General features: G+C 38.0%; 1 protein-coding gene across 4 annotated transcripts; it reads left to right on the top strand.

Moving 5' to 3' along the window:
- Positions 1–35: 35 nt before the first annotated feature.
- GEN1 (GEN1 Holliday junction 5' flap endonuclease) lies at positions 36–19704 on the top strand. 4 transcript variants are annotated; one of them, XM_027810750.2, is made up of 14 exons: positions 36–103; positions 3276–3473; positions 6394–6580; positions 7747–7923; positions 8401–8511; positions 10468–10541; positions 11083–11171; positions 11975–12125; positions 12243–12279; positions 12381–12461; positions 13769–13899; positions 15691–15752; positions 16311–16454; positions 16677–19704. In XM_027810750.2, the coding sequence occupies exons 2-14, from the start codon at positions 3313–3315 to the stop codon at positions 18125–18127; spliced, it is 2856 nt and encodes a 951-aa protein (XP_027666551.2). In that variant the 5' UTR covers positions 36–103; positions 3276–3312; the 3' UTR covers positions 18128–19704. The 4 variants fall into 4 exon arrangements, with proteins under 4 accessions (XP_027666551.2, XP_005432930.2, XP_027666542.2 ...); XM_005432873.3 differs by lacking the exon at positions 36–103 and adding an exon at positions 110–270; XM_027810741.2 differs by lacking the exon at positions 36–103 and adding an exon at positions 287–566.
- The last annotated feature ends 2555 nt before the right edge of the window (positions 19705–22259 follow it).

The following is a 22259-nucleotide window of genomic DNA, read 5'->3' on the forward strand; positions in this document are numbered from 1 at the left end:
GCGGGGCCGTTTCCGAGAGCCCGCCATTTTCGAGGGGGCGGAGCTGCCGCTGAGGCGGGGCGCGCGGCCGGCACGACCGTTAGGGCTGCGGAACGCGGCGCGGGTGAGCGGCCGCGGGGCTTTCATCCCCTCCTCTTCCGTGGGGGCCTTAGGAGTTAGGAACTAGGTCTGGCCGGGTCCCCCTGCGCCGCCCGGGTTCCCCTGGGGAGGTGTCGGGAGTCTCTAGGCGCCGCAGCCTCGGCTCCGCAGGCGTCCGCCCGCGGGCGGGAGGTAGGCAACGTTACGAGAGAGCGGCCCCCTGCCCCGGGCTGGGGTCGGGGGTCAGGGAGAGCCCGCCCAAAGGCTGTTCATCTCACAGTGGGTCAGGGAAGTGTCTCTTCCTGGGTGTGTGGTGCGTTATTATCTAGGTCGCATCAAGGCGGGAATTCCAGATGTTTGTGTTCAAGATGACTGTGCGTCTTGTTATGTCACTTCCATGCAATTTCTCGGTTTTGTTTTTATCTAGGGGGGGAAAAATATTTGAGGAGGAATCTGTGAATGATGAAACATGCTACTGCTTGCTTCAGGTGCTCAGGTTTATTGGCAAAGCTGTACCAAGCGTGGAGTATTGCAGCAGCACAGAGAGGGAATGGGAGAGTTGTTATAAACGTGTCGTGTGGGTTTTTTCCTTCCTTTTTTCAAGAGACCTCTGGGTCAGGCTTAAAGCTATGCTTGCCAGTCTTTGCAAATTACCTTGGCAATAGGTGAAAGCATATCTGTATGAATTACATTTCAGCATTATATGTCTTATGTAGTTATTTTCAAGTAACTGGTTTACTTTTCTGACTGTGTAAAAAAAAAAAAACAAAACCCAACAAAAACCAAAAAACCCCCAACCAACCAAAAACAACTTAGTATAAGATACATAGCTGTAGCACATACTGGCCCCGTGAAAAATTCAGAAGGTTTTCTCTGAGGTCTTAAGTTGGGGGTTTTTTAGTTTATATTTTCGGTCAGTGATCTTAAAATACCATGATGTCTTCAGTGATTTCTAAGTATATGAAAAAAACCCCCAGGATCAGTCACCCTTTGGAAGTTACCATCTCTCAAAGCAGATTTGAGGCTTGTGATAAATAAGAAAATCTGAGCAGACAGATAACTTCTGTTAAAAGTAGTAGTTGTATTTGTATACAAGATCCAGATCTAAATATTTTACTGAATGCTCTCAAAAAAGACTGGTGGGACTCGGGCTTTCATAACTCAACTTTAGATATATATTGAATAGGGGTAGGGAGAACGTTTGTCCTCAAATAACAATAATTAATTATCTCATAATGGAAAAAAAACCCTGGTTTTTTTGTAATTTTCAGGGGGTTATACTTTTTTTTTCTTTATTGTTCTCAATCTTATGGACTATAAAGTTTGTAGTGTGTTTATCTTGCCTATTAAGTACCGTGTGAAGTTCCAAAAAAATATTTGGAAACAACTAACACAGTGGCTTTTTTAAATTTGCGTTGATGCAGACTGGCAGGAACCAGGTGATAACATCAAAATTCTAGGTGGACTTCAAGAAATCTTGCTGAAGTTGAATCTCACGCTTGTCTTTGAGAAGGTTTGGACAGCTTTTGTTAGCCTCCCCTGTGCATCGCAGAGGTTGATTATCCTGGACTTCAAGAAATTACGCCATGTTTTTGCATGTGTTATTTGTCCTTTTAACTCATTTTATGTACTTTGGGATAACAACAACAAAAGCAATACATTATGCCGAGTAGATGTGCAGCTAAAATCAGGTTGAGTGATTGTAGTACTCAAAGAAATGGACTAGAGAAATACTTTTTCTTTTGAAGGTAGATCTTAACAGAAGAATGCGATTTAAAAACAACTTGGAATTGATTAGCTGCCTTGCTTTGTAACAGTTCTAGAGTATCAAACAATGCACCCTACAAAGACAGGCTTGCTGTTCTGACAGGCTGTGATGGTGTTAAATGTGGAAGACTGCTGGATTTAACATGGCTGCGTACCACAAGGTGGCGTAGCTCCTCGTGTATCATAAGCAGGTCTTAGAGCACAGGTAGCTAGCTAATCTAGTCATCGCCTATTCAAAGGAAGGGTTTATTTTACCTGAGTGTACACTAGTATCAAAATCAGGAAGAAAGAAATACAAAACATTCCACATTTTATTTGATTTTTATCTTCTAATATTGAGGAAGAAGAGGGAAAAGTAGAGAGCTAAGCATAAGGCAAACTTTGTACAATAAGACTGTGCAGGAATAGATTGGTCTTGTGAAAAGCAGAGTATTTGTTAGAACTGGCAAGGTATGGAAACCAGAAGAATAAAAAAGGGAAGAAAATTAAATATGGTAGTGGGGAAACATGGAGAACACAGCTATGTAAATAAAGTTAAATAAGAGACAAAGAAATATGCCACCTAATAGGTGCATGTTTTCAGCTGGCATTCATTATAAGTAGTGCCAATCACACAATACCAAAATTAAAATTGTAAAAACGTGCAGACTGGCATGTTTCTGCAATCACACGGTGTTACTAATGTTGAAATGTTTGTTGGAAACGGCCTCTGGAGGTCATAAATGCTGATTCCCTGCTCAGAGGCGGACTTCCACCAGTGTTGGATTAACCAGTAAAACAGTATACTGGCTGGATATTGAAAATCTTCAGGAATGGAGATTCTGTGACCTCTGGGAAACCAGTGTTGCAGTACTCTGGGATTTTTTCAATATATATTTTATTTTTTCCTCCCTGAAGTCCAACTTGAGTTTCCCCAGCTATAATCTATGGCCATTATCCCTCCTTATGTCATCTTGGAATAGTACAAAAAGTTTTATATTCTGTCATTATTGCAAATATTCTTCGAGTGGCTTTAAGCTACTTATGTTTGAACAGAAGCATTTTGATGTGAGTCCTACCACTTCAGATCAGGAAGTTATTCCCTTTAGAGGTGTGGGTTTTCTTTTTAAATAAAGCTTGGATGGTCGATGTGTAAGGGACACATGAGACTTGGAAATGAATGTTTTTTATTTTATCCCCTCAAATATGTTTGGTTTCATTTAAGTTCAGGCTATTAGCAGTGAAAATGTACAGTCCAAAGAAGGTATTTAGTAATTAACCATCTGTGAACTGAAGTCACTACACACTTAGAAGGCTTGATTGAAAGTGTTCTTGGCTTATAAAAGTAAAACTGATAATGACTAAATATTTATTTTCTGAACTTAGTGTTCGTAATATGTCATATTTCATGTTACATTCTGAAAGTATTTTATTTTGCTTGGTCTTCACAGCTAAAACCTTTGTGCTGACAACAAAGAAGCTAGAACAATGGGAGTGACTAATCTGTGGCAAATCCTTGAGCCTGTGAGACAACCTGTCAACTTGAGCAGACTCAAGGGAAAAACACTTGCTGTTGATTTAAGTCTGTGGGTTTGTGAAGCACAGACGGTTAAAAAGATGATTGGAGTAGTTACCAAGCCATATCTGAGGTATGATATCCATATAAATACTTGTAGCCAAACGTCTTGGAGCTGCATAATTTAGGTACGATACTTATTCCAAATTTAAGACTACCTCTGAGATTCATGTGACTGTTTTGATTCTGTTGTTACCACTTGTACTACATAAGTAAATGGTTCGAAGTGAAGACTCTGTTATAGTGGCTGAATTCAACTTAATGGTCTGCTGCAAATAGAAGTTCTTGGGCCCAGCCTGCTTTGTCTTGAGGTCTCAACTGTAGATAAGGATGAGATGGATGTAAGCAGAACCGTGTTTGTCTTATTGTAGTATAGCACTCTGTGATACAGGGATTATCAAGCAACACAGATCAGTGTGCTAGTTCCTGTATGTTTCTGAGGCTCTGTGATGCAATGTAGTATGGGAGTTTCAACTGTTTATCACAGAGGTTTGGATGCTAGTCATGACCATAATAAGTCATGCATGCTCTAGCGTGATCTGGCTTATAAATTAAAATTCTAGTTAGACCCCATGTTGAATTAAATATGTTTAAATTATTCTTCAGGCTTATGAACAACCTTGAAGAATATATTTTTAATTTAAATGAATCACATACTTAAGGGGTAAGCAAGCATAAACAACTGTAACTCCAAAGCACTGTTCTTTGCAAATGATGCTGACAAAAGTGAAAGTACATACAAATTTTCATAAATGACATCTTACTGATTAGCTCAAGAATGCCTAGTTACTAGCTACTGTTAGATGTTGCTATGGCTTCTGTTAAATTCAGCTGGTATGAAATATCAGCCTCTTCTGAGAATAATTTCTTAAAATGTTATGCTTATGACCCCAAATGGATGAATAACTGTAAAACTTGAAGCATCACCAAAGTCATTAGTTAGGATGTCCTTTTTTCAGTGGAATGGAAACATCAGTCCAGCTCGCTATGCAATCTTTCCAAGGCAAGACAAAGGGATGAACAGATTTCAACCAAAACAAAAAAGACATGTTTTCAGGCAGTTGGAAATTAAACTGTTTTGTTAAGTATTTTAGAGAAACTTACTGTAAGTGATTTTATTTTTTTTTAAATATTATTTTGGAAATGGGACTAGCCTCAAAAGATCACTTTATCCTTTTTTACCAATAGCAAGTGTACGAATAAAGTCTGTACAGCGTAATGGTCTTTCCATGTCATTGAAGAGATGTAAATGTTTGGTCCACTCCTTTTGAAAGATTGATCCTGAAATTACTGGAAATATGTTGTCTGACGTTAACGGCTCTCAATTTTACTATTGTAGACTAGATATTATCATTGCTTCCTTACAAAATTAATCATCATAGAGTAGTTTGGGTTAGAAGGGACCTTAAAGATCATCTATTTCCAACCCCCTGCCATGGGCAGGGACACCTTCCACTAGACCAGGTTGCTCAAAGCCCCATCCAACCAGGCCTTGAACACTTCCAAGGATGGGGCATCTACAGCTTCTCTGGGCAACCTGTTCCAGTGCCTCACCACCCTCACAGTAAAGAATTTCTTCCTTATTGCCAATCTGAATATACCCTCTTCAAGTTTAAAGCCATTACCCCTTGCCCTATCACTACCTGCCCTGCTAAAAAGTCCCTCTCCAGCTTTTTTGTAGGCCCTTTTTAGGTACTGGAAGGCTGCTGTCAGGTATCCCCAGAACCTTCTCTTCTCCAAGTTGAGCAACCCCAGCTCTCTCAGCCTGTCTTCATAGGTGAGGTGTGTTGGAGTCTGCAGCGGATCTGCAGACAAGTTAGTTGACCTCAAAGACTTAGCCGTGTACCTTTAAGACAGCCACAAATTGTCAGGTATGTAAACAGGATGTGAAGAATTGGAACTTAGAACCACAGTATACGGGCACCTACAGCAACAGCAAATGGCAAGCAAGAGGAAGGACACAAAAACCTATCAGGGTCTAACACCTGCACTAAGATACATAAATAGTTTGTATAAACAATAAAGGCCATTTTGTCCGAACCCAGCCACGCAGACATAGTGTTTCTTTTAAGTCCGCTTCGACTTGCATCACCACAGAGGTGCACCAGCCCTCTGATCATCTTTGTGGCCCTGCTCTGGACTCAATCCAACAGGTCCATGTCCTTCTTGTGCTGGGGGCCCCAGAGCTGGATGCAGTACTCCAGGTGGGGTCTGCTCTAAATCCATTCTCTGCCCAGCCTCTATTTGTGTTTGGGAGTGCCCTTACCCATGTGCAGAACATTGCACTTGGCCTTGTTGAACTTCATGAGGTTCGCACAGGCCCAGCTCTCAAGCCTGTCAAGGTCCCTCTGGATGGCATCCCTTCCCTCCAATGTGTCAGCCTCACCAGTCCTCTTGGTGTCGTCGACAAACCTGGTTAGGGTGCGCTCGATCCCGCTGTCTGTGTTGCTGACAAAGGTGTGGAGCAGCGCTGGTCCCAGTATTGACCCCAGAGGAATGCCACCTTTCACTGATCTCCACAACTTGACCTGTCAGTGATACTGGCTTGCATATGAAATAAATTTGCATGGTAATGGCATCCATGAGTCAGTCTAATTACTACAGCATTCAGTCACCTCAGGATCGATGTACCTGTATTGAGAGATTTGGGATTAAAATTTGATATAAAAGAATCAATGTGGCAATGAGTTTGGAAGCAGACTTTGGATAGTGAATGTTTTTTATTAAGCCTTTTAAATTTGCTTATGTTTTTACACCCAAAAAAATCTTTCTTATTCTTATGTGGTATTTTCTTGGGAATTTTGTAAAGTTCATAGTAAAACAACTTCAGCCAAAGACAGGGATATAGATGAAAGATCTGTTAGCTTGGGGGTGAGGGAATCATAAAAGGTGGAGAGAAAGGTAAGGTTATTGCTGAGGAATATGAGGAAAATGTCTGAAGAAATCAATCTTCGCTAGTTCTGCAGCTTATGGAACACCTTGCTTTATTGCAGAAACCTGTTTTTTCGGTTCTCTTTCTTAACATCAATGGGAATTAAACTAGTGTTTGTCATGGAAGGAGAGGCTCCCAGGCTGAAAGCAGACACCATGAGTAAGAGGAATGAGATGCGCTATGGACCTTCAAAGAAAGCTGGAGCTGCAAGAACAGGGAGATCTTCATTTAAAGCCATTTTAAAGGAGGTAATTGTAGGCTGTGTTTCGGTATTTTCAATGTGATAGGAAGAAATGTTAACCAAATTATATACAAGAACTTGAAAGAATCAATAGTTTCCTACACAACCAATTTCAACAGAATTTTGAATTTTAAGGGAACACATGCCTTTGAAATTGGACTTTACAGCATCTGTTAACTTGTGAAGGAGGGACAATGTCAGAATAGTTTTGTTGTTTGATGTGTATCTGTGCATGTTGTGCTGTAGAGCGCCACAGTCATAATGGGGTGTTTATTACAGAAGTTCAGCTTTCTTTTTCTTTTACAGTGTTAGTATTGATACCTTGGGGTTTTTTTTCTAGATGGGTATATGGGAAAACAGGAATGTGTTGTGTACCTATGTAAACTAAGCTAGTGTGTTTTTGAAAGGGTACACTGAACTGTTTTGTAACCTAGGTCTACGATTTGGTGAACTAGTTGAATAGCAAAGAGGATACACTTGTTGGACACCTGCTGGATTAGGCTAAAAGGAAGATTGTGTACTTGTCTTTATAGGTGGTTGAGATTACTCTGGTTGCAAAGACTTCCTATTCAGTAATTTTCTTCTTCATTCATTGTTTCAGATACATACACTTTTTATCTATTCAGAATTTTATGAAATAGAATTTATAGAGACTCGTGGCTTCAGTAAATTGAATGTATGAATTTCTGTTTTAATCATAAGTTCTAAAATTATTGTTTTCTGAAATTTGTAAGAAGTGTATGTCAGTATGTCCATACTGTGGTTTAATCTTACTAAGTCAACAATATTCTCAGACAGTCTGGCACCTGTTGAAAGATGTCAGTGCTAGCCCAGTATTACTACTTTAGTAAATAGTGTTGCTTCACAAAGATAAATATTCCTCTGTTACTCTTCTGAAAAAATCCTAAATATCTATTTAAATTATAAAGATTTTTGTGAAGGAATAACCATTAATCATGCTGTGTTTAAGTCCTATAACTAGTACTTTGCTCTTAGTTGGGTATTTCTTTTCACTGTTACAGTAAACTATCGTAAAGTAGTGCTTGTATTGATGTAGTGTTCTATAGGCAGTGCAGCAGTAACAGTTTTTGTATACACTTTTGCCTGAGAAAGCGCATAAGTGGATCCAATTCAGCATTCACTCTCCCTTCCCCTTTGGATTCCTTCTTCTAGTGTCTCGAACTGCTGGAGTGCTTAGGTGTCCCTTGCGTTCAAGCAGCCGGGGAAGCAGAGGCGATGTGTGCATACCTAAATGCAAAAGGACATGTTGACGGCTGCATTACCAATGATGGGGATGTCTTCCTATATGGAGCTCAGACAGTTTATAGGAACTTTGCCATGAATGCCAAGGTAATGTACCTCATCCCATTCCCACCCTCTCTTTAGACTCTTCCAAAAATAGGAAATAGAAAGAAGGGATTTGAAACAATCACTTAGATATTATCACATTTATCCTCTAGTAGTTGGGTTTGTTTAAAGTAGTACATTTAAGGCAGGAATGTTTTGTTTGATTCACTAGCAATCCTGAGATTACTTACACAGCCACTAGTACTGGATAGTACTAGTCTTGTCATACTTTTTCTACAGGTAGTAAACAATAAAACCACCTCTTGGCTTATTTTAGTTTCTTTCAACAGTTTTCAACAGTTGATGCCCATACTTAAAACTTGAAATTCCAGAACTGTATTTTTGCAGTAAGACCCCTCTTATGGGATAGACTTGTTTACTGCAGATGTGGGTCAATAAGCAATCACAACTGAATGTGACTCAGAGCAGTTCCTTCCCTGATGTTACAAAAATAAAATGTACGATAAATTTCTCTTGCAGGATCCACATCTTGACTGTTACACAATATCCTCTATTAAGGAGAAGCTTGGCTGCGACAGAGAGTCTTTGATTGGGCTAGCTGTTCTTCTGGGTTGTGATTATCTTCCAAAGGTAAGCAATATAATTACTTTTATTAGGTACTTACACTGTTTTGAAGAACTATAAACTGTATCAAGGGAGATGTGTGCATGCTGACAAAACTGTATGCAATGCATGTTTACTGAGATCTAGTTGAAGAGGGTGCTTAGTAAGTCACTGTAAATTTCATTTGTGAAAGCTTACAGATAATCCAAAATGGTTCATGAGCATTAATCTTTCTGAAACTGTTATATGTTATTCCAGACTTTTTCTATGACAGAGGTGAAGACAAAATTTTATAAGTTGATTGCATTGAGCAAAGGTGTGAGAATTCAGTTGTTTGTGAGGATGCTTTATAACCATTTGTGTATAAGTACATCCCTAGCAGAGCAGCTGTGAAAATAAGAAAAACAGCTGTCTCTAAGCTGTGTGGAAGACTTAAATGTGATAATTTTGAACTGTAGTTATTAGTAATGCCAGTTCTGGATGCAGTTTGGATGTATCCCCTTATAATTCTATTGTTTATAAATATATGATTTGTGAACTACGGAATGGTTTGGGTTGGAAGCAGCTTTAAAGATCATCTAGTTCCAACCCCCCTGCCATGGGCAGGGACACCTTCCACTAGACCAGGTTGCTCAAAGCCCCATCCAGCCTGGCCTTGAGCACTGCCAGGGATGGGGCATCCACAGCTTCTCTGGGCAACCTGGTCTAGTGCCTCACCACCCTCACAGTAAAGAATTTCTTCCTTATTGCAAATCTGAATATACCCTCTTCCAGTCTAAAGCCATTACCCCTTGCCCTATCACTGCCTGCCCCACTAAAAAGTCTGTCCCCATCTTTCTTATAAGATCCCTTTAAGTATTGAAAGACTGCAATAAGGTTTCCCCAAAACCTTCTCTTCTCCAGGCTGAACAACCCCCACTCTCCCAGCCTTTTCTTACAGGGAGAGGTGCTCCAGCCCTCTGAACATCTTTGTGGCCCTCCTCTGATTGTTTTGAATCAATTGACTTTTACTCTAGATTATGTCTAGGGGTTACTACAAAGTTCTGGATTTCAGTCTATGAGCAAGGTTCTAGAAGAGGGACCTCCAAGATCAGGTTGGATGGGGCTCTGAGCAACCTGATCTAGTTGAAGATGTCCCTGCTTATGCCCGGGGGAGTGGACTAGATGACCTGTAAAGGTTCCTTCCAACCCAAACCATTTTGTGATTCTGTGAATATATTTGCTGTTCCTATCTAAGTATTATCCATAGTGGTAGTCTCCTTTCCTATAAAGGATGTGCATGTTACAGATGTAATAATGGAGTAAATATCAAAATCAAGCAAGCCTTTGTTGAAAGGAAGGAATTTGTTGGTTTTGTTATTTTACTGGGGGTTTTAATCATTTTTCAGAAAATGCTCTTACACTTTTCTTTGTCACCTCTCAGAATTGATTTTGTATAAGTGCTTGAGGTTTTCAAATATTCAAAGCTGTTTCTGTTGCCATAAAGCATCTCTTTCCTGTGAGTGAAAGCTTTTCACTGGGTTTCTTCCGTCTCTTAAGTTCCAGCCTTTTGCTTCTAAAATCCGAAAGATCTGTCTTTTTCTTGTCTTTCCAAGACAATTCTGAAAAGTTTCAGCAATCTGGCAGTTATCTGGCAATAATGTCACCAGTATTTTATATTGTTGTCCTGTTGCAGATAGCAAGAAAGAAAACAAACCAAACAAAACATCTTCCTATTGTTTTCTACTACCTTCTTTCTCTACCTGGTTTTATCTGAGTTGCTGCTGAGTGTAAGAATGTTTTATGCAGCTTGTGCGTTACACTGGTAGTATAGCTGTAATCTCTCACCTTTTCTGACTTTGGGACTTGGTCAAGAATATTCTCAGTTTATTCTCAACATCTGGGATCATTTTTATCATTTCTTTACATAAATGTTATGAAGGCAGTTTTTATGAAAATCTGAATACTCTTGTTAGTCTTTAAATAATATTTCTATCTCTATAGGGTGTTCCAGGAGTTGGGAAGGAACAAGCTTTAAAGTTAATTGGGACTTTACGAGGTCAAAACTTATTGCAAAGGTAAAATGAAAATTTTTGTTGTATTCTGAAGTACTTAGATTTTATTCGAAGGCTTACTAATATGTACTTCAGCTCCAAAATAATGTTTGTAATACTCTGATTTGACGGTGGGGTGGGAAGGAGTACAGGGAGAGATTACCACATTCCTTACTTTGCTTTCTAAATGAATCATGTGTTTTGCTAGGCAAGCTTCTTAATTATTCTATACATTAGCTGGCTTCTAGCTCTTGAGCTAGTATATTGATATATTGGAAAGGAAGTCATAGCAACTGATGAGAGCCTTTTGCCGATTTCTAATCGGGTTGTGGATCAGGACATCAGATGCCTAATGCTTTCTGTGTTTCTGATCACTGTGTGTGTCAATACTAGAAATCAAACAATCATATAGTATACTGTAAAAAAAAAAAAAAAAAAACCTTCATAAATTGGAAAACTGTTTCTCAGGTAGATGCCTGAGAAGTATAATGACTGTTTTTCAAAGTTTTATTTTAAGTATGAAAGTTTAAAGTATTTTTTAATCCTTTTAATATCATCCTTTTAGGTTTCAACAATGGAAAGAATTTCAGTATGATAATAATCCACCTTTGGTTGTTAAAAGGGTAACTCACTGTTCTGAGTGCCATCATCCAGGTCAGTGTAAAAAGTGCTGAATTTAATTTTTAGCCTAATTATTTACTTTTTGTCCTGGATGTGTAGGGTTGGGAGTGGTAAGGGGCTTTTTTATGACTAGCATTAAAAAGTGTTTTTCTTGTCATTCAACTTCTGGGCTATCTTCACATTTTCAATATTGTATATGTGTATTGTATATAAATTATTTTTGAGGCTGGGGACAACCTTTATTCAAACGTGAAACTAGTTGATAGCAGATGGAGTGTTACCACAATGCTGTTATGTGATCCCAGATATTTGCCTTTTTAACTTTATCAATAAAGTATGCTATACTGACAAGCAGTGATTTCTTTGGTTGCCTGAAGTGGTCTTACCTCCAGAGGACTGAATACATTAGCATTGATGGGGTTTGCTGCACTGTTTTCTTAAAAATAAATTAATCTTAAGGAACCTCATTTTGGTAGCATTTTTCGTCAGTGAAACCATTCAAACCCATCACTTGGAGAAGGAAAAGCTTATTTCAAACGCGTTACTTATATCCATTGGCCAGGTTGTCATGGACTAGTTCTGTAGTTTTTAGGTAATAAAGTCTTCAGCATAAAGTCTGAAACTGTTTGGAGGAAAAGGCTGTTTAAAAAAAAAAAGTTTGCTTGTATTTGTCAGTTTTCACTGTAGATACATAAATACAACTAATATAGTCAGATCTGCTTACGGCTGCTATTCATGTTAGCTTCATATGTGTTCTGAGCTTTGTATTTGTAGTATTAGCTTTTGGAAATTTTGGAAACCTTTTCTCCTCACACTTAGTGCATCTGCTTCTGTAGGATCTTACAAGGAACATGAGCACAGTGGATGTAAATTCTGTGAAAGTGATAGATGCTGCAAACCTAGTGACTCCAAACAGAGTTGCCCTTGTGAATGGCATCAGTCAGAGCGAGTGAAACAAGCAAGTGCAGTGGAGGACAGCATCAGAAAGTAGGAATGTCATGAAAATTGAACTGCTTTTCCCTGTGGTTTTGTGCAGGGTGAGCATTTAAATTCTGTGGGTTTAGCATTTATATTCAGTTCCTAACACATTTGTTTTACCTGCAGAAAAGCCAACAGTTGTGAGGGCTTTCCATTCTCTGAGGTAACAAACAAGCTTATTTACAGATGTTTTTTTTATCAATTAATTGAAACTTCATTTTTCTTCCCTCTCTTAAACTGCCTCTTTTTTTGTTTTATCTCAAGGTTATTGAAGAATTTCTTGTAAACAAGAATAAATTGATCAACATAAAGGAATGTCAAAGGCCAAATTTATTGTCCTTTCAGGTATGTAACAAAATACTGGATATTCAGCTCTGTACTTGTTTTTTGTTCATTAGTAAGGAAGGCATCTGTGATAATTTTGATCTTCATTGGTAATTTTAGTGGAAATAAGAATTAAAGAATCTTGCTACAACTTCTTAATATACCTCATTTTTTTGAAAGCCTAAAATGGAAGACTTTGAAAAAAATCAGTTGATGGAAGTAGGTATTTAGAGAGAAAGAACTTGGGGTGGGGGGACGGGGGAGTGTCACTTGACATTGTGTTATTTTTCACTTTATGGTATTACTAGATTGGGTTGCTGAGTGCTGCATTATCTATACAGTGTATAAATTACTGTAGGGTTATATGGCATAATATATGCATCCTGGATGTTATCTTTTCTATTCTAATACGCCTTTCATAAAGGCATAACAGATAGAGATTTTGTTTTCACTCATGCTTCTTCCATCATCCTACTGACATAGTGTGTATATGGTAACTTTGGGTATTATAGCAAGTAATCATTGTGGACTTTTTTTAATGTTAAGCTTTCTTTTCAATGATATTTTTGCTGTTGAAATAATCAGGTTTTGTATCTGACAAGCAGAAGTGTCTTTTATTCTGAATGTTGAGTGTTTTCCCAAAACCAGAGAGCAAGCTTCTGTTTAGCACAATACTGCCAGCTTTGAAGTTCAGAGGCCCTTTACTTAAAAGCATGCAAAGCTCAAAAGTGGTTTATTATTCCTCTGTCCATAGAAGAAAGGATAAATATCCTGTAAAGCTGCTTTTTTTTTTTTTTTTTTTTTTGGGGGGGGGGGGCGCAGCGGAGCTGGGGGTGTTAATATATGCATGTTAGCATTGTTTTCTAAAAATGGTCTTTTTTTCTTTTTTTATTGCTGAAAGCAGATCTTTACAATGTTTCATTTTCCAGGATTGATGATGTGTTATGTATACCATAACAGACCACTGTTAAGTAATACAGCTTTAATGAAAATCTGTGTTCATCCTTCTCTCACATGCAAAATCCTTATGTAGCTGATCTGAATCTGATAAACGGTTTAGCAACTGTCTTATCCCTGCTGCTGCCACTACAGAACTGTTCCCTTGGCTTGTTACTGACAGCCAATGAATCTGCCCTGTTACAGATGACTGTTCCCTCCCTTGGCCGTGAGATGTTGTTGGGCATTACAGTAATATATAAAAGCGTTCTAGAAGTTTTCCAGTATTTAGTCCTGTGTCCCTACTAGGATAGCTGTCTCTAAGCCTGATATCTAACAGAATAAGAGCGTTTTAAAGTTTGGGGTGGTTTTTTTCTTTTTTATACTGACAGATGTTTGCTTCTGAGAAGATGGAATGGACCAAACATTATGCTTGTAAGAAACTGTTAGCACTATTGACACGTTATGATATGATCCAGAGAAAATCTGGATATGTTGATTCAAAACAACTGCAGGCAATACGGTAATGTAGCCTGGTTTCTTGAACTTAATATGTTTACTTCTGCTGCTGGATGAAAAACATGGGGTTTTTTTCCTTTTTTTACAGAAATTTAATTATTTTCTTCCATCTCTTTCTCAAGCTTTATGCTCATTTTGAGGAGAGGTAAAAATTTAGATCAGTACACCAATTATTACTTTGTGCAGCAGTAGCATAAGATATATAGCAGTTTCCTTTCATTCTGACAATGCCTGCTTTTTCCTGTGCTTATTTTTTATTCTGTTTCCTTGGATCTGCACATGAGATTTAGCGTTACAGGTTTGACCCTTTGCTCAGGTTCTTAGCAGAAGTGTAATTGACTTCCATAATTCAAAATAAGAACCTAAGCTTAGAAATGAGCATCTGCAGGTTCAGTCATGGTCTCTGATTTCTTACCAGACCTACCGACTGTCTGCGTGCTATGTGTCCGATGAAATCATTGCGTTATGGTTCTATTCTGCTACCCCTTCTTCTCAAAACAAAACTTTCATTCAGGACTGCTGCATTTAGGAATACAAAAATGACCAAGTGTCCTGTTACTAAAAATGGATATGCAGGAAAAAGAAAGATAAGCATGTAACTATTTTCCCCTATAATACTTTCCCACCATCCAGGCTTCTGTTACTCAGGGTTTTCTGAGCCAGAAGTAGTACCTTCTTATGTTCTTGTCAGCCCTCTATGTAATTTTATTTTTTTAAATTATCTGATCTTTTCTTAAACTTACGTAAACTTTTAGAATCTACTGTGTCTGTTGGTAAATGTGAATTTCACTGTGTGAAGGGAATTGTGACTTATTTTAGCTTTAGTATCTGACTGTTTCGTTTCCCAAATGAAACTCAAATGCCACCTCCCCCGAATTATTGTATTGCAGGAAGGTTAATAGTTTTTCCGTGTTCCTTGATGCTGGTCAAGATTTTATAGACCGTAATTTGGGGGGACAGAGGATAGTCAGTAGCAATGTAATAGTGTCTCTTCTGGGTTGATGTGTCATAGTCTGTTAAGTTATTACTTGCAGAGAAGCTCTCCTATTCAGTGTTACCTTTCAAAAGAGTGGAGAGATTGGTTGGGTCTGCTTTTTACACAAATTTAGATAGATAAATTACCAGCATTTACCTTGATGAATGAACTAATTGACATCCTCTGCTTATAACACTTTCTAGTGTTTCAGGGGTTTCAAAGATAGATCATGTGGGCTCTAGAAGATTTTTTTTTTTACAAATGTTTAAAAATGTGGTGATGATTCAGCAAGAGCCTCTTCACAGGTAGGAACCTATTAAACTGGGGTGTAGATAATTGTTTTTTTAGAAAAACCTCATAAAGACTGGCTGTCCCTGCTCATTTCATGCTTTATCTTCTTCATGCTCTCCTGCAAAGGATATAAATGATGCGGAAATTTATGTCAGGTCATTCAGAAAATTACTGTCTATGGCAACAGTCTTCTCTGTGGCATTAGTTGAAGGTATCAAACTGATGTTTGTAGGAGTCAGCGTTACAGTTGTCTGTTACAGAATAGCTTTTTGATTTCTTGTTATGCTCCTCTGAGCTATATCATTAAAAAAAAAAATGTTTCAGTACTCAAGTCTAGGCCCTAAATTTTACTGTATAACTTACACAGAGAAGTAGTGTGTTTTTTAAAAGGTATATTAATTTCACGGTTACAAGAATATTTTTTTCCTCTGAATCATTACAAATTAGAGTACTGAAATATTTTTAGATAACTTAAGATTTTTCATTTTCCATTTAAGCAAAATAACGGGCTTCTTTTTGTTCTTACAGGATAGTCAAGACACGTGTTAAAAATGGAATTCCTTGTTTTGAAATTCAGTGGCAAAAACCAGGTTGGTCTCATTTCTGTGTACATTGTGGAACAAAAGAGTTCATAGAAAAAAAGAAAAGCATGCTTTAAAAAGGAGAAGATTTTGACAACATTATGAAGCAATGGCATGTGGATGAATTGGAAACTGTTTTGTGAAAACAATAGGAAATGTGGATCAGATTTCACATAACCCTGAAAGTAAAAGCAATGTTTATTTTAAGAAAAAAAAACAACAAACTACCTAGAAAGCAAGGGACTCAGTCTTCAAGTGCTTTTTCTGGTACAGGTTAATAAGACCTGGACTCTGTGTTTCATATCTTATTTCACTATGCACCTGAAGCTGTGACTGTTTACCAGCTAGAGAATTTTCTGTGCCGACAGATTTCTGCCTTTAGCGTGCCTGTTTGTGCCAGGAGACTGGCAAAAAGAAAAAGATTTTACTTGTAGCTAAATCTCAACATTGTACTATTGACCTTTTTACATACCTTCTTTGTACTCATAAATCTTCTGTTGTTTTTCTTATTCCCTGTTTTGATATGTGTCTATATACCTGTCTAATGTATATTCATGATTTTTTTAGAACATTATGTTGATGCAGAAGATGAGCCTGTGGAGTTGTTTGTAGTCACGGTGGAGGAGGAGTCTTTGTTTCAGGCTGCTTATCCTGATGTTGTTGGTCTTTATCAAGTGGAGAAGTCAGAAGTTTTGAAGAAGAAACAGAAAAGTAAGTCCAGAAGCTTGTTTCTTATGAACTTAAGGGTCCTGCCAGAATACAAGAAGAAAAAGCAACAAACATTTCTCCCACTGTTGAGTAGTATCATGTTTTGCCGCGATCAGGGCATATCTTGCAGGGACTGTGATTTTATCTTACCGTTTTATACTTCAGCAGCAGGAAATCTGAACTGTGTTTAATATGTCATTTTGATAGGCCCTGTGTTTTTTTCAGGTAGGAAAGACAGACCAAAAGGGAAGAAATTGCCAGATGTTTGTGATGAAGTTAGTGATCTCCTGTCTCAAATGAATTTAAAGTCTAGATGTGGGATTCTTCCTGTGCAAGACTCCACATCAGATATAAAAACTCCCCCAGAACACCAGATACACCAGAGAAGTACTGAATCAAAAGATGTAGCGTTAGCTGCAGCTTCCTGTGTAACAGCTGTTCAGATGCCAGCATCAGCAGCTGCTCTTTCTCTGACTTCACCTTACTTGCTCTTGCAGAGTACATTGGCTGACTCATCTGTATTGCCAGCACAATTGCCTAAAAATTCAGGGATGTCATCCTCTTCCACTGATCTACAACTGCGCAGTATCGATTGGGAAGGAACCTTCCTCACCGCTTCACCAGCCCATGGGGGTGATACCCATGATCCAGCAGTTCACTTAACTACATGCATAAAACGCTCACATCTGCTAGGTCATGAAACAGTAAGAAGTAGCTCAGAATATTCTGATGCTGTGCAGTCTGATCAGCATCGTTCTGATAGTGCAGATGATATGGTTTCAGATGATGCTATGGGAGAACTTCAGAAGTGGTCTTTAAGTGAGGGAATACTTAAGAAGACTTCAATTCCATCAAAGCCTTTGTTGTCTGAAGGTGTAACACAACTGGAGTCTTTGAAATCTTTTAAACAAACAAAAGAAACATTGAATCCTGATAAAAATTATGCTTTTTCCTTATGTCAGTTAAATAAACTAGTGCAGGAAAGTAAAAATGTGCTATCAGAAAACTATGCAAGGGAATCCAGCGTACACTTTCATCAAGATCAGCACAAAAAAGCTGACACCCTGGCTGAAATGATGCAAAAAGACCATAATAGAAGCAGTTCAACATCTCTAGCCCTCAGTGGGCAAACAACAGAGTTGTGGCATCCTGGGTGTGAAATGCTTCCAGTGCCTCCAAAACCAGCAGATGTCATAACTGGCCATCACATTAAAAAAGCTTTTATTCAAAATACTTGCAAAACTTCTTTTAAAAAGAGCGTATGTCAGAACAAATGTTCTTCTAGTGAAGACAGTGATGATGGGAACATGAATAAAAATCTAATTTATGAGCAGCAGAAGAAGCAACTGAACCCTGGTCAGTTTAAAAAATCTTTTATAAAGAGAAGGAGTAACATTGTTACTACCAAAAGAACAAACAGTGATTCAGCCCTTTTAATTAAAAGGGAGATGGAAACGACCAGTTTAAAAAAAATCAGTAATAGTTTCTCATCGCAAATATCTCCAGAACCATCCTGTGTAGAGGAAGTTTATTGTTCCCCAAGTACAGAGGAACCATTTGAGAGGTCAGGTTCTGGTGTCACACAGCAAGCCGGAAGTGCTGTTCTGACTGACGCATGGGCAGACAGTCCCCTTCCCCTGTCTGAAAGACTAAAAGGAAGACTCAAAATCAATTAAGTTCTCCACAAAATAGATCATGATAACAGTTGACTCAGCCTTCCGCTCTTACAGAGTTCTTGCTCAAAGTTTCTGTAGTATGCTCTATCAATTTTTAGTGGACACAGTTTTGATGGATAAGAAGGGCTGCAAAATACTGCATACTGGAGCAAAAGTTTGAAACAAAAATGTTAGCAAAAGTACCAAATATAGTTGTTTATAGGCAAATGCCAGTTATTCTGGACTTGATTACATGCTGAGCTTGATACATAAGCATCAAGGTACCGTATACAAGGGAGCATAAGGTCTGTTTATGTCCAGCCAGTTGTGAGAATTTTGCATACAACTATTAGTCCTGCTTATAAAACCAGACATTAAAATAGTGCCTGCACTGCTCTTCGATATTCTTAATAAGACAAAGTGATACAGTTCTTCCCAACAGAAATTTTCCATTCTGCTCCACTAATTTAATTTTGCTAGTTTTAAAATGGTTTTCAAATCCTGGGATGCTGCTTGTGTTGATTATCTCCGAAGGATGAGATAGAGACACATAGCAGATGCACCTTGCAGGGTAACTAAATTTATATCTGCCATGTCCTGTAAATAAACTGTTAATTTGAGTGTGTGCGTCTTCCAAAGAATGGAATAAGCCATATAAGGATATTCTGGTTTTGTAGCTGTCGTATCTAATAGTTAAGGAAATTTGATAGCTGTTTTAATCAAACATGTATAATTTGGGGCATTTTTTCTTAAGGATATGAAATCTCATCTAAATAATTTGTAATAGAATGAAGGTTAAGTTACAGAAAATCAAAATACAATTATGATATTGCAGATTCTTTGAATAATAGTCTGTAATTTATTTTTTTTTAAAGGGGGAACTTGAATACAATTACATTTTTGAAGGTGTTCTTCCTACCTCTTTAACGATAAAGCAGTCTCTGTTTCGTACATAAAGAAGTTGTCTTCAACAGGTTATTAGCATATGCCTCCTGCCCTGCATTTAAGTGTTCATAACTTTCTGTGGGCCAACGAGACGGAAGGCCGCTCCTACCAAGACGCAGTATTAACAACAGAAATTTAGAATATCCATGCCTTAATGAAACCGTCGGTTCAGTTTAAAAGTTATGAAGCCAAATTCCAGATGTCTTTTAAGGAAGAATGGGCAGTCTATAGATAATACAACATGTAATTAATCAAAATGGTAGTTTCTTATTTTCCTCTGTGGGCAGATGGAGAAAGTTTATTTATAGTTGATTTTTCCAAATGAGAAATGTATTATGGAAATAAGCAAAAACCCCAATATATTGGGAACTTATTTTCAGTTTTGAAGATGGTCTCTTGAAAACCTAATCACTCTGCTGATGTGAGAGCATCCTAGAAGAACAGAATTGTGAAAGAGAAGAAGAGTAGCAGTGATTTGAGGACCATAAATTGAGAGATTCCTTATACAGTGGTCAGTAGCGGAGAGATCAGACCATTTCTTGTGGGAAAACATTGTTATTGGTTATGTATGATTCTTTTTCTTGTTGCTGATTGTGAACACTGAAAGTTGAAATCAAGGGTTTGAATTTTCATTAATAAAACCACCAAGATCATGTGGATGACCTCAATTTTGTCCCTTCCCAGTATATGGGAATGCACTCGTGCGGGAGGGATCATACAATTTTACCCACAGTGTGTAGGTTTCTGTGTTTTCTTTAGAACTCAAGGGCAAGAGCAGTTTTTGGAGAGTTTGGTGTCTGTTTTCCAAATCTGGCTGAAGTGACTGATTTAATGGGTGATTTGCTGAAAATACTGTGCTAGAATTATGATGAGTTCATGTTTTGTGGATGATGGAAACCAGAAATGAGATACAATCATAAGATATTAAGATCTGTGCAGGGAAAAAACTGTTGCTTATTATCACTACAAATTAATCTGGTTTTGTAAGTACAGTTCAAGCATGAAAAGCAGAAAAATTTCAATTTTTTCATTTGCAACGCATCTCAATTTTGTGTAAGTTTTCTGCCACTACCTTAGGAGCAGGAATAGATGTGAAACAGCTGTATAGGATGTCCTCTCGTTTAGGCTATATCTGCTCGCTGCAGTGAAATAAACACAAGAACATTTATCGTTGGGGGTGATTGTTGCTTGATTGAAACTTGTGATTTTTTACAGAAGAGAAATTACAGTTTTTGAAGTGTTTTCATTTCTCATCTTTCTGTAATTTATTCAATTGAAGGATTAGGGATGATTTTTCTTTCAAACATTTTTTACCATGCCAAAGCTGACAGCTTTTCAACCTTTCACACTTGTGAAGGTGTTTAAATAAATTGAGTGGGTGTAACAGATAACTTTCTTCTGCAGGAAATATTCCTACAAGATTATGTTACGCTGACTGTAAGTATAAGTGAATGTGACACATCAGCCTGATGACTGTGAATGTATCTTCTTTTATCACCTGATCTGGTCAGCCCAAACAGGCTGTTTCAGGGTGCTTCATCTAAAGCAGTAAAAATACACTTGCTATGGAGGTAGGGCAAGTAAAGGATGCTTTATTCTTCAAGTACTTTTCTGCAAATTTTTTCTGCAAAACTACCCTACCAGCCTGAGTATTTTACCTGGTCTGTCACTCGTGATCTCAGCATCCCTCCAGCTTGGATGTTTTCCTGCAGATACAGAGCAAATACATAATTTCTGTCTTAGCAGTATAAATTTCACTGTTTCCACTTATAAACAGTAATAAACATCTGCTTAGATGTAGCAAATCTATTTGGTGTAGCTTAAGGGGAAACATTTGTTTAGCATTCCTTGTGATCGTAACTCACTGTTTCAGGTCTACGGGGAATCAAACAAATAAAAATAAACACTATTTACATGGAAAGCTAGAAAAAATCACAATGTTTAAAATAAACCAAACTAACAAAAAACAAAACCTCAGTACCTATATATCCACCGTCGAGCCACACACGCTCTTACTTTTTTGTGGGTAGATATGGAAATACTTAATCAACATGGTGAACATACTTAATAAAAGGAAAAATTAATTTTCATTGCATGTATTAATTTCTACTTTATTGATAGAATTGATGAACTTTAAGTTACTAGTTAACAGAAATTTTGTAATTTGAGAAGGGGATTATTTAAGGATTTGCACAGGCTGGGCTCTGTGCTCTTCGAGAAAGGTGCTTGGAAATTAGTGGTGAGAAAGACTAAGGGCAGCTGTTACTTGAGACAAGGTAGTCTTTTCATGTCTAAAAAAGTGTCAAACCCTGCCGTATTATATAAGTAGTTAAAAGGAAACTGCAGTTAGAATATTATTGAGAGTTGTTAGAAACCCAAGTGCTACTGACAAAACAGTAAACTCGGTGCTAGATTTGGCACTTTTTCCTTCAGGAAACAAAACACTCCTAACTGTTTCAAGAAAACAAAATTACAATGGGTGGCAGAACCACTCTTTGCGCAGTTCTGCTCATGTATTCTGCATCGTAGCTACTCTCAGTGCTACATTTTTAATAAGATCAATCATCTATCAAACTTTAAAAGTTTTTTAAACTCAAGCCTTGTCTCTAACCCTCACCCCAGTTTCCCTTGACAGAGTTGGAGAGATTTTGTCACTTCAAAGACAGAACACAGCTGGGAAAGGGAACATACCTTGGAAAATGTTGCTCAATGAAAACAGCTACCTACACTAAAATTCTACCTGATGGATATTTAAAATAAATTAGCTGCCTGACTAAAGCACAACAAAGGATAAAAAGCTAACTAAAGATATTTTTAATGCCCAGATAGTGTAGGAGTAGCTGTACGTTAGCATTTGTGTTATTTTAATATCTTTGAAAATGCATTCTGCTTCACCTCCCCAGGCAAGCTTGAAGCCAAGTTAGTTGTCCTACCAAACATTACGGGCAGAGGTTGGATCTGTGGCAAGCTATGGGTACTCTAGGATGTGGTGGGAGGAACTGTGAGCGTGGTCTGCTTTGGATAAAGTTCTGAGCAAACTTAACAGATGAACCCTTACGTGCTGTCTTCTTCCTCCATTCCAACATCCCTGTGCTGCCCTGGAAGTGACACCAGGTAACAGAAAGATAGCCCAAAGCCTAGAAACTGTCCCAAGTTTTATCTCTGCAAAATTGTGACATTTGTGGCCTTGTTTCAGGGCAAATTCAGC

Source organism: Falco cherrug, chromosome 6 (assembly GCF_023634085.1).
Source record: "Falco cherrug isolate bFalChe1 chromosome 6, bFalChe1.pri, whole genome shotgun sequence".
In the NCBI taxonomy this organism is placed as follows: Eukaryota; Metazoa; Chordata; class Aves; order Falconiformes; family Falconidae; genus Falco; species Falco cherrug.